The following is a 12,166-nucleotide window of genomic DNA, read 5'->3' as shown; positions in this document are numbered from 1 at the left end:
ATGTGCATAATGTGATTATGAATTGCAATAATTAACGTTTCCTTCGTCCGCCAATTTGCGTCAGCAGCTTAGCCTAGCTTTCGTCATCCATTGTTGATTGATGAACTGGCAAAGTCATCTCTTTGGCGGGAAACTCCAACTCGCGGCATTTACTTGATGAAGTCAGCTCTGGCCCTCCGCGCGCTGTTGTGCTGTCGCCAGCGTAGGATTGTTATACCATCCTACTTCCACCGCGTCCTCCCTGCTCCCTGCCCTCTGCATGCCATGCCATCCCTCGCCGCCGCTACCACCACCACCGCCACACGCCCTCCCTCGTCCTGTATGCCATACCCTCAATTACTACCACCACCCACCCTTCTCGACATGCCCTCTCTCATACTACCACTACGCCCTCCCTCCCTGGTTGCCATACCCTCCCGCGCCACCACCATTCCTTTCCAGATTTTACAAAGGTCCTTAATCCTTTGAAACCCAACTGTACTCTTTACCCAAAAGCTAACAGGCCGTACGATCTTGATAATGTAGATCAATCGTAGCGACCACTAACCATTCGGCTTGAAAATTACACTATGGAATACTATATTAATGTTTAATACGTCGAGGTTCTAACGTTCTTGTTCTTGATGTCGTATTTATGTGAAGTGTGTTTGTTGTTCTTACCTACCCACGCGACCCACGTATGTTGTTAGACGAGGGAGTATTGAGTTACAAGAGGAAAATATACAATTTATCATTCTTAACTCTCTCTCTCTCTCTCTCTCTCTCTCTCTCTCTCTCTCTCTCTCTCTCTCTCTGGTTACTTTAGGCTGAACGTTGTATCGTACAGCATTTGAATAGTGGCACATGTACACATGATAAACATAAAACCCACTTTGGAACAAAGCAGTACATATGCCTTCACTGTCATTGTGTCTGAAGATCCTGCTATCTTGCAACTGTGACCTCACGCCATTAAAGGAACCCGATAACTAACCCTCACCACTGTAAAAGCGTTTATGTCGCTAGACTACACTATTTAGGAAAATGTTTCATTGTACTAGGTGGATTATTTAGCGAATAGACTGTTCTTAGCGAAAACATACCCTGGCGCTGGGCACATACTTGCTTCTTAGCAAAGTAATTGGCGCTTGGCACATACACGCTTATTAGCAAAGTAATTAAGATTTCCAGTCGTTTTCTTTTAGGGGGGACTAAAGTGTACCGTAACTTACAATTCAAAAAGACCATAGTTAAGAATCGCGTAACGCATTGAAAAGGATTGTGACGACGTTGTATGACCACATATGATGGTGATGTGGCATTAAACACGTCGTTAACTATAGTTTTTCATCTTTTGAATAACAATCCAAAGTGACGGAATTTTCGTCAACAAGAGGGAATGGGGCGTCTGACATTTCGTAAAGTTTGTTAAAATGCCTTTGTTTCTCTCGAAATAAAACACTAGGTAATCAAACCTTTTATAGAATAAACAATGACAGTTATATTATTGGTTATACATTTGTTCATTCGTGTAAATAAGTGTGTAAATAACGCTTGAAAAAATAACCATAGAGTGTGTATTGTTTTGAAGTGTGTATTCAAGCCACTTTAAAACAATCAAAGTTGAAGAAGAGAATATGTACTACACCAGAAGTCGTTCCACCCGAGAAACACGGAACTGTCAACTTGAACAAAGAACGATTGACCACACAGGTTAAAGGTGACGTGTGATTGACCAGCCCATGTAGTACATGTTTAAGGATGTCAGGGTGTCTTACTGCACACTTTCAAAGCTTTCTTGGTTTCCATAATCATCCAGTAGACATTTGGTTAGATGAAACAAATATGTAGAATATAAATGATACCTTTTATATATGTTAAATGTTAAGATTAACAAAAGTTCAAAGCTGTGCAGTATACCTAGTCTTATCCTCTGTTACCAATGCTTATATACACACATATATATATATATATATATATATATATATATATATATATATATATATATATATATATATATATATTATACCAGATTTTTTTTCTCATTGAGGAACAAAATTATATCAGACGATTTCATCAGCTTAAGCTCCGGGCCATTGTGCCCAAGATAAGGAAGGGTACAATGTACCAGAGATTCGGGGGATCATCATCTTGCTTAACCGTTCCCTTCAACATTTGGCGTTTGATAGCTATGACCTTCAATGAAGAGGGTTGCCTAGGGGCGTACCAGTTGCCAATCCTTCTCGTAGACTATGTCCACAGTGGCGCAGGGGCGGCGGCACCGATCCTTTCCATAGCCTAGTGCGGTTGTGGCGACTTTGTCTCAGTATGGGCGGCCTGTCTCTCCCCTAACTACCCGCTTGCCCTAGAGAAGTTACTCGATCTGGCCTTTGTGTGTCTGAGAGATAATCAATCTCTCTATCGCTATTACCACTATTTCTACTCCTCTTAGAGCTGGGTAGGTGTATAGAACCTGAGATAACTTTGTCCTCTATCTTTAGCCCATATCCAACGTGTTCATGAAACGCGTACTTCAATATTTACAGAATCGCTTTCAAGACAAATGCTTCCCAAAGAGATAATTCTCAAAAAATGCCCACAACATTACAGTAATGGCATACCCGAGAACGCGCTGTTAATGACAAGAAATCCTGACAAACTAAGTCTCAACTGTGGCTTACACACACACACACACATACACACACACACAAGTCTTGATAAGATCAACAGGAAAACATACGATAATCAAGACAAATATATTGAAAAAATGTATACTTCATTTCAAGTCTATACATGAATCATATACAAAATATTTTCTTCTTGGAAACTCATTTGAGATACTGATTTGACTTATTTTCTTTCTGCAGACGCGTGGTGTCCAAAGATGATGTGATGGAAGAGCGAATAATGAAGACGGGTGGCTGGCTGGCTAGGCTTCAAGCCAGCTGATAGAGGGTAAGTCCATGTAAACCTTCAGAAGTGGCGGTAAACTTGAATTTGGCTAAAGTGACTTCTACTTTTGATTCTCTTCCTCAATGATCATAAAAAAGTGAAGTACCTTTGCTATCTGGTCAGCACCTGTTGGCATAATGCTCTTGACCGTGACGCTATATAACCTTTCTTGATATTTATCCACTTATTTCGTGTTGCCCGCTCGTGTGTGTGTGTGTGTGTGTGTGTGTGTGTGTGCAGATGAGCCAAGTTAGGACTAAGTTTGTCACGGGTTCTTGTCATTGACACCAGTTCTCGGGTGTGTGCCATTACTGGCATAGGTCGGCTGTGTGTGTGCTCGGGATGCCATTTCTGGCACAGGGTGACCCGTGTATAACTGCAGTGTGTAAAATTGGGTAAATATGTATATTGTGAAAAATGTGATGAATTGCTTCGCCCTGAATCGATTCAATTAATGATCCTTCTTGAAAGTATATCTTTAGATTGCCTTATTTTCCTGTAGATCCCAAGCCTTTTCCATGTACACATCTGGCGAGAGTAAACATTTTAAACTAGTTAAGAAATAGAATTTCATATGTATACTCACAAACCCAGTTTACGCTACAGTATCTTTCAAACTTTGCATAATGTCGTGTATCATTAGATTCTAAGCTTTGAGATGAAATAGATTCTCTGTCGGTGTGTGTTCTATCCCAGAGCAGAATTTACCCTAATTTACGACTGTTTCTACGAATGTAAACGAGCCGACATGTGATGTAAGATATCGTGAGGAATTATTTATTTCCTCTGATAATTTGAAATAACTTGATATATTCTATAGTCTACTATCAATGTTCCATACAGATCTGATGTATAATCCGTTGAATTATTTCACGATACACCAGAATAAAGATAATCTATGGTGAAATGTAGATTTAGTTGATGTTAATGACGTTGGCAACATGCCCTCAGCATATGGGATGGGGTGACGTCACGCCATGGAAGCTTTACGTCACTTCTCACTTGACTCTGTCGCTACATTCTTTCTATTCTTTGTCATATGAGAGACACTGGTTGACATGCAGCAATTATGGTCATCATGGATGAAACATATATATATATATATATATATATATATATATATATATATATATATATATATACGTTGGAAGATTGATGATTTATTAATGTGCTTTAGTTACAGAATGCCTTTGATAGAATGAGTTCGTAAGGAAACAATAATACCCTCTCTCTCTCTCTCTCTCTCTCTCTCTCTCTCTCTCTCTCTCTCTCTCTCTCTCTCTCTCTCTGTTTTATTATCACTGACGTACAATTCCTGTGGCCAGAATCCGCACTGGGCGGTCTGTCAACTTTTGTTTTATTGATGTTAGACTCGTTGATCGCCTGGGGTCAACGTCAAGTTGAACTAACAGTCGATGAACTTGAACAACTTTAGGTGTTTAGAGTTAGATTCTAAAACCGTATATCGATCATATATAGCTCTAAATGACGTTGACTTCACCTACAGTGGGATAACAATACGGATACGATAGAGAATGAGTCGTTTTGGAGCAGTGATTTGCCTCATGTCCGTCTGTATAGGGTGGATGAGGTCACTCAGGTCAACATGGTCAAGAGTGAGGTCACAGGTGAGGTCACGGTCGTACACCCGTCCCCTGATCTCTGGGTAACCAGATCAGATGATCAGGGATAAAAAGCAGACGACAAAGGCAACATTTGAATGAGATATTGAATGTTGCAATTATAGTATATCTTTGCTGTGGTTTCTTTCGTTTTATTGTGCAGATTTTCATTTAGGGTTACTTCGATGTTCCGCTATGCGCTATGATCGGTGGGAAAATCTTCAAACACCTTCATAAATTGTTTAATTCTAAGACTGTATATAGTCCATGATTTACGACGTGTGTGTGTGTGTGTGTGTGTGTGTGTGTGTATTCACTTTACATTTCACTTATATATGCATATTAATATTATTATTATTATTATTATTATTATTATTACTTTATTTTCTTTTTTTGCCGCATTTCATTGTATAGTGTATAAGACGATCAGTAACGTGACTCAGATTAAATAAGGTTGCCTGTCGTAATGGCATACCATAGGACGATGGCCGTTAGATTCAACAAACAAATGAACCATTTGACCACTGCAGGTCTAATGGCATTCCTCCTAGGTCGGTGGCCGTTAAACTATACGTAACTAGCTAACCACTTTTGTTTCTCTTATTGTTTTCAGGGTTGATCTTGGTATATTTTTTTTATTTCGTAAACCGCCAATTGTTGAAAAATGTATACTTTCTTGTGTTGGCGGTGGTACTCTTGTTAATATCTACAAGTGTCTGGCAACACTCGCTCTCCCCTACTGGTAGCTGGAAAATTCTCTCTCTCTCTCTCTCTCTCTCTCTCTCTCTCTCTCTCTCTCTCTCTCTCTCCAGTCGTGGTCATCTACGAGAGCGAAAGGTGTGAGGTAATTGTAGAACAATCGATTCCGATAACTAAAGTGCTGGTCACTTTGATCTTGCTTATATTATTAAAGTATCTGCGAATCACATTTCGTTTGCATTAATCTAAATATGAATAAATAATAGCTGGGCATGAATAATTAGGCAAGTAAACAAACTTGCCACATTGGTAAAATCAAATCGGAAAACCAAATTATCATATGATTTGTATGAAGTGCTTACAAGGAAAGCATGTTGATTGAATGATTTTGTGGAATTTATAAAATACTGCAAACGTAATGGTTACTCGTCTTTTTTCTTAATAACATGGACATGCATCCAAAAACTTGAAACTATTTACACTGATAGATTTGTTAAGGAACCTTACGTTCATATGAAAAAAAAAATTACTTATAGAAGAATTAGTCTTATGTTAACCGTTTTGAGACAGCCAAGAAACGTAGAAACGGAACATACGTCACTAATGCATTTATTATCCTTCCTATTAACTGATAGTGTTGCTGAGGCCAATCATGTCTTGGTCATTTATGTATGAATAACGGAGGTGCCAAGACTCATCCTTGGGGAACGCTTTTAGTCACCTGGATCTGTTCTATTAATATATGTAACTGCTAACCTTTTGTGTATTGTCAAGTGTGCCAGCCACACACCCGAATTCACTTGAGAATTCAAATATTGATACAATATGGCTATATATCCGTGATCAGTGTCTTGTGGGGTAATTTTCTCCAAACTTCTATAATGGAATCTTAAAGACTACATTGTGGAGGGAGGGAGGGAGGGGGATGGGGGAAAAGGGAGGAGTAGAAACTAAAAGGGAGGAGGAATGGGAGCAATAATAATGGCCGACCGGCATCGCTTAGCGACCCATGGTCCAAGCAGCGTCGCTCCATTACCTGCTTATTAGGGCGACCCACACCAGCCTGGAGGACACGGGTGTACTTGAGGCCGAGCGTTACGCATAAGAATATATTTTTTTCAACTGTCGATCGTGTCTACAGAAGCCGAGTGGCGTGAAGCTCCCCAAGGTGGAGGGAACTGACTGCGTGTATTATACATACAATATGTTGGCTATGTTGGCTATAGTTGGCCTCGCCCTGGCTGTGGCTGTGTTGCCTATAGTTGACCTCGCCTTGGCTGTGGCTGCGTTGCCTATAGTTGGCCTCGTCTTGGCTGTGGCTGTGTTGGTTATAGTTGGCCTCGCCCTGGCTGTGTTGGTTATAGTTGGCCTCGCCCTGGCTGTGTTGGCTATAGTTGGCCTCGCCCTGGCTGTGTTGGCTATAGTTGGCCTCGCCCTGGCTGTGTTGGCTATAGTTGGCCTCGCCCTGGCTGTGCTAGTGTGGATCCTCTTCAGGAAACGCATTCTCAGCTTCCCATCTCCAGAAAGGTAAGCGCGACATTGTTCAATTATCCCAATTCATAACCTTTTTTTTTCTTACTTTCGATTGCTTAGAAAAATTATAATAGGTCGAAAGACAATAGGCGTATTTTTAGTGATGTGGAGGAAGGACGAGGGAATGTAATGTCGATGACTTTTTTAATAAAATAACATTTTAAAGTTATATTCGAAGTTATTAGATATTTTTCAATTCCCATTTATTTTTCTTTTAATTATATAAAGTTGTTACAGTCGAACGTGGGGAACTGGTAATAGAATAAACATAAGTGTTAAATGTGAGTCAGGAGTGTAGTTATCTCAGAGACTTGTGTAATGGGTTTATATTTTTGAATAACATTCGTTATGGACCGAAACACGGATAATATATGAACTAGGGTGGGCCAGGAACGTTAATTTATGGAAGTCGACTTCCATTTTATTTTCAATTTATTGTTTATCACGAAGAAAAAGTATACATGTACAAGCAACTTGCATTTTTTTTTCTTTTGCAAGTGTTTAGCAAAAACTGGCCATGAGGAGGTTCTATCATTAAAATATAATTAGCTATGGTGATTGTGAGATTCAAGGTTATTTATTGACTTCCAAATATTACATATGAAATTTTATCACTTTCCGAGTGCAACATTTTGACGAAATGGACCCAAGCTTTTAAGAGAAATTTCCATTGGCTAGGCTTCTCACGTTAATAGCCTAGTCTTCTTGGTATTGTAAAGCATCGATGGCTTGCCTTACTTCCCGTCATTTGTCATCATTAAATGTCATTAATTTTGTATTTCGATGGAAGTGAGTACAAAATGGGGCTACGAGAATGATTAGGAAATTTGTCAAGTTTACACTTGCCATTCATATGTATTGGTTATTTCTTTTGCCATATATGCTTGTGTCGTAGGTCATAGATATGATTTATTTTGCTTATAAACTTGCAAAACAGACAGTTTAGGAATAAAACGATTTCGTAAAGTAGTAAAGTATCTTCCAATGTATGTATGATTATACATAATTTCTTTTTCGTGTTTTGATGTAAAAAAAAAAAAAAAAAAACCTAATTCTGTGTCTTCATTTTTCTGTGTAACAGTCGACCCCAGGGTGAGCGGACCACACCTCAGAAACCACTTCACGATTCTCCTATGGACAAGTGGGACACCTCGTCTTCTACACAGGTCCCCACGCTCACCAACCCCGCCCACACTCCCACGCCCACTCGTAGCACAGCTGCCACACAAACCATCGCATCTGCACAGAGCAACACAGATGTTCACCTGGTTCCAGCGACACAGACCAACGAACCCATACAGGCTAGGGTGATTAATGAGACCACATCTGTCGTCTGTGCCGCACAGACCACTGTACCCCCTAAGGTTACTCTGGCCAACGTGGCCACTCAGACCATCACGCCCACCGTTAACTATCAGACCAGCATTGCCACTCAGACCATGAAGCCCACCATTGTCCCTCGTACCAGTATTGCCACCAAGACCATCAGAAGCTCTACGGCCACTCAGACCACCACACCAATCAACGTCTCTAGCCACTCGGACCACCACGCCTATCAACGTCTCTTTGGCCACTTAGACCACGCCTATCTACGTCTCTTTGGCCACTTAGACCACGCCAATCAACGTCTCCCAGGCCACTCGTACCACCACGCCAATCAACGTCTCCCTGGCCACTTGGACCACCACGCCAATCAACGTCTCCCTGGCCACTTGGACCACCACGCCAATCAACGTCTCCCTGGCCACTTGGACCACCACGCCAATCAACGTCTCCCTGGCCACTCGGACCACCACGCCAATCAACGTCTCCCTAGCCCCTCAGACCACCTCGCCAATCAACATCTCGCTAGCCGCTCAGACCCCTAACGTCTCTCTGGCCACTCAGACCACCAATCCCATCAACGTCTCTAATGCCACTCGGACCACCACGCCAATCATCGCCTCCCTGGCCACTCGGACCACCAAGCCCATCACCGACCCACACGCAGGACCAAACCCGTGGAGACGTGCCAGACCGACTTCATGGACGCCTCGTCAGACGCTCTGGGTCTGTTGTCAAGTTACGTCCCCAAGCTCGGCCTTGAAATATACCAGCACGAAGATTGGCTCGTCCTTTAGGCTTGCACTCTGACACTGAGTATTTTATACACAGATGGTGAGCGAGATTTAGAGATTGCACTCCGCGCGGGCTCAGAGGAAGTTGGGTAACTTTACTCGCTCTATCGTACGTAGTTAGGTACCATCTGTTTTGTCTTTTATTCATACATGTGTTTGTCTTCGCATAGAATATTTTTTTTCTTAGTTTTTATGAGTATATTTTTACATAAAATTTGTCCCTAAACTAAGTGAGCTATATTGAGAAATAGTCTTGACCTTCAAATGAATAGTTTCAGAATATAATATTTTCATTCCAAGCCCCTATTTCAGTATTTCATGGAAAATTTAATTATTTAAAGTGTAAAGACTGGAAAGTTATAATTATCTTGAAAATGAAAACGAGAAATGGCATGACCCTCTGCTTTATACAACGAGCGTTAAAGTATTAAGAAAAAAAAAAAGTAATATGTTCAAGTGTAGATAAACCTCTTAGAGTATCCAAGAGCATTTTTTCGATCCTAATTGCAAATACTAGGTTTTGTTTTGTTGCCCTTGACATGCCAATATTTATTTACCTTTATACATTTGATCCATATTTTGTTATCGGGTCTCCGATTTAATCAGACACCTGTCTGTTTCCATTTATTTTTTGTCTGGTTTTTGGTATTAGCATATGGACTTGTGCAAACTTCCAACCCTAGTAATGAAGACTAAATTGGTTATAATCTTTTGTTATCGAATGTAGGGAAAATACATCTGTTTTTAATTTGGTTGGAATTTGGCTTGTCTGTTTGTATAGAGTTACAGGGAGTTCTTAGTTTTGAAATGATTTTTCACTTATAGTGACGTAATTTGTAGTTAATCTAATATAGATTTTTCACTTGTTATAATGACGTTACTTATAGTTAACCTAATATAGATAAAAAAAAAGTGTTTAGTTTGAAATAGGTTGCATATGGGGAAAAAGTAATAGATGATTCAATTTCATGCAGTTAATAGAATTTGAGAAGAAAAAGCTTTGTCAAGGAGGACATAAATAATAGACGGGGAATTTGATGTACATATATATTTAAGACTTTAGTTCTTTGTTAGTACAACCCTTGAAATGTCATTACACACACACGCCTGATATCAAAGGTTTATTCTTAACATTAAAAATCATTCCGTTTAGTCATGGTTTAACACTGCGGATTTTAAAAGTAGTAAAATTCAATTACAGGAGTCTGTTATACATAAGTTTTAAAATCAAAATATTTGTCTTAAAAAATCAAAATATTTTTATTTTGAAAAAAGTATGTTTAATTCATAGAAGGTAGGTCTTTTGTTTTAAGCAAGTATATGTTTCAGTTCCTGCGTTTTTATAAGCTAATTCTTTTTAGATGTCTGAAAGAAAAAATTGTCCATTCTGTGACCAGATTTTAGAAAGGCTCTTGTGGACATGCTATCAAATGGCCTTGTAATTATTTGACTAATTATTTGTGATTAAGATATATTTAGTCTTTATATATAATCAATATCAATCAAAGTAGATGTCTTGTCCACTGTTCAAACACATTAAAAACATTAGTTACCATATGAGGTTTCGTTTAAAAAAAAATTAAGAATGGGTTTTTCTATCAAATCTGCCAATGGTGAAGATTGGTATTCTAGTGTGTGTGTGTTCTGGCGATGTCATGTAGTCAAGTTGAGCAGTTTTTGTTATGCAAGTTTGCCATGGTTGTCTTGCCACTGGTTATGGAACTGTAACGAAAGACATTGCCACTGGTTATGGAACTGTAAAAGAAAGACATTTGAAAAGAAGTCAAAGAGAAGAGTCATGATTACAGTGGTGTAAGTTTGCATGTGGGCAAGAGCTAAGATGATGTGGATATTTTAGGATATTGAAAGGGGACGTAGAGTGAAGATTACATTGGTATATGATTGTATGTGGGGAAGAGCTAAGACGTGGATATATTAGGAATATTAAAAGGGAACGGAGACTAATGTATGTGGTTCTTTCATGTTTAGGGGTTTTAGAATATTGTATTAGTAACTTTATAGACATTGCAAGTTATATAAAAAATGTTTTAAGCAGTTTCAAGGCCATGTATCATTCTTTGCTCAGATTTTAATCTTACTGTTAATACAGAAAAAAAAATATGTAATCGCGATACATAGAATTCAATGATGAATTAGAATCGTTAATCTTTATAGCGAGATCTTTATAGCCGATTTACATGTATATTATGAAGTATACAGTACAATGCTTTTATTTGAAAGTCATGAAATTTTTCTCGATATAAAATGTTTGTTATTCAAATTTAATTTGTGCAAAACGGCTAGATTCTTCTGGTGTAGGGTTGGTTATTGTATAAAAGTAGACAGAATTAAATGGGTGGGGTTGTGTCGAATTTAAATATCTGGCGCCCTGTATTATGCTATAGTGTTTAATGGAAGTAAAATGTGGTCTATATGATTGGTATTGGAAATCGAGAAGTTTTGGGCAACTAGACTTGCAAAGTTTTAGCAATTTTAAATTGTACATATTGTATATGTTTACAAAGAAAAAAAAAAATAGAGGTTAGGCGTAACATTCGCATTTCTAGACAAAGTAAATTTCCCAAGAAATGTTTTAATGCAATACCAAATTCTAACAAGTTTTTGAAGATATTCACTTTGAAATGTTTCAGGGGTATACTTGAAATTAAAAAAAAAAAAATAAGTACAGAAATTAAAAAAAATCGAATAAAAAGTTTCCCCGTAATTTTTTTTTTTTTTTTTTTTACGATTAATACCTCTATAGTTTAGTTGCTTAACTTTTATAAACACTTACCCGCTTACTTAAAATACGCTTAAACGACACGCCCATAATTACTGCAAGCAGCACAAAGAGAGAAAGTCTTATGACGATACGAAGCACACTATGGACTGTCCCATCATCCCTTCCATTAGAAGTGTGGTCCCACGCAGGCTGGAAACGAACGCTCACACCCACAACCTGAGATTGACTCATTTTCCCTTGAACGCTTCTTCAAACGCTTTTGCTTAACGTCAGGAAAATCCAAATACTTTTAGGTGTGGAACCAAAAGCTCGACTGACGATCACGTTGGCCAAGTGGCCCGAGGAAAATGTTTACCCCTATGACGTCATGAAATAGAAAGTTTATATAGTCGAATAGTGACCGAAGCTTCGAACTTTTCGACTCACGAGTCGTATTGAGATCGTGAGGTAGGATTCGAGACGTGCTCAAAGGGTTCCCTGCAGTGACACATCAGCCAATTGAACTACCAGTTGGTTTGTGT

At 39.0% G+C, this 12,166-nt stretch overlaps 1 protein-coding gene and 1 long non-coding RNA gene across 2 annotated transcripts; one reads left to right on the top strand and one right to left on the bottom strand.

Moving 5' to 3' along the window:
* Positions 1 to 6,220: 6,220 nt before the first annotated feature.
* Positions 6,221 to 10,160, top strand: LOC139749202 (uncharacterized). The gene is made up of 2 exons (XM_071662884.1): positions 6,221 to 6,779; positions 7,867 to 10,160. Exons 1-2 carry the CDS (start codon positions 6,457 to 6,459, stop codon positions 8,651 to 8,653), a joined length of 1,110 nt encoding a protein of 369 aa, XP_071518985.1. The 5' UTR covers positions 6,221 to 6,456; the 3' UTR covers positions 8,654 to 10,160.
* LOC139749203 (uncharacterized) lies at positions 9,936 to 11,983 on the bottom strand. Its single transcript, XR_011712907.1, has 2 exons — positions 11,697 to 11,983; positions 9,936 to 10,624 (listed from the first exon to the last, which is right to left on the bottom strand). It is a non-coding gene; the product is annotated as an uncharacterized lncRNA (long non-coding RNA).
* Positions 11,984 to 12,166: the final 183 nt, after the last annotated feature.

Source organism: Panulirus ornatus, chromosome 6 (assembly GCF_036320965.1).
Source record: "Panulirus ornatus isolate Po-2019 chromosome 6, ASM3632096v1, whole genome shotgun sequence".
Classification (NCBI taxonomy): domain Eukaryota; kingdom Metazoa; phylum Arthropoda; class Malacostraca; order Decapoda; family Palinuridae; genus Panulirus; species Panulirus ornatus.
The sequence above is the reverse complement of the archived record's forward strand: the minus strand, read 5'-3'. Positions and strand labels throughout refer to the sequence as shown.

Excerpts from the sequence above, each read along its gene's own strand:
- LOC139749202 (XM_071662884.1), top strand. The coding sequence starts at position 6,457 with ATGTTGGCTATGTTGGCTATAGTTGGCCTCGCCCTGGCTGTGGCTGTG. Across the intron at positions 6,780-7,866 it reads AGCTTCCCATCTCCAGAAAG|TCGACCCCAGGGTGAGCGGA; the intron begins GTAAGCGCGACA and ends TCTGTGTAACAG.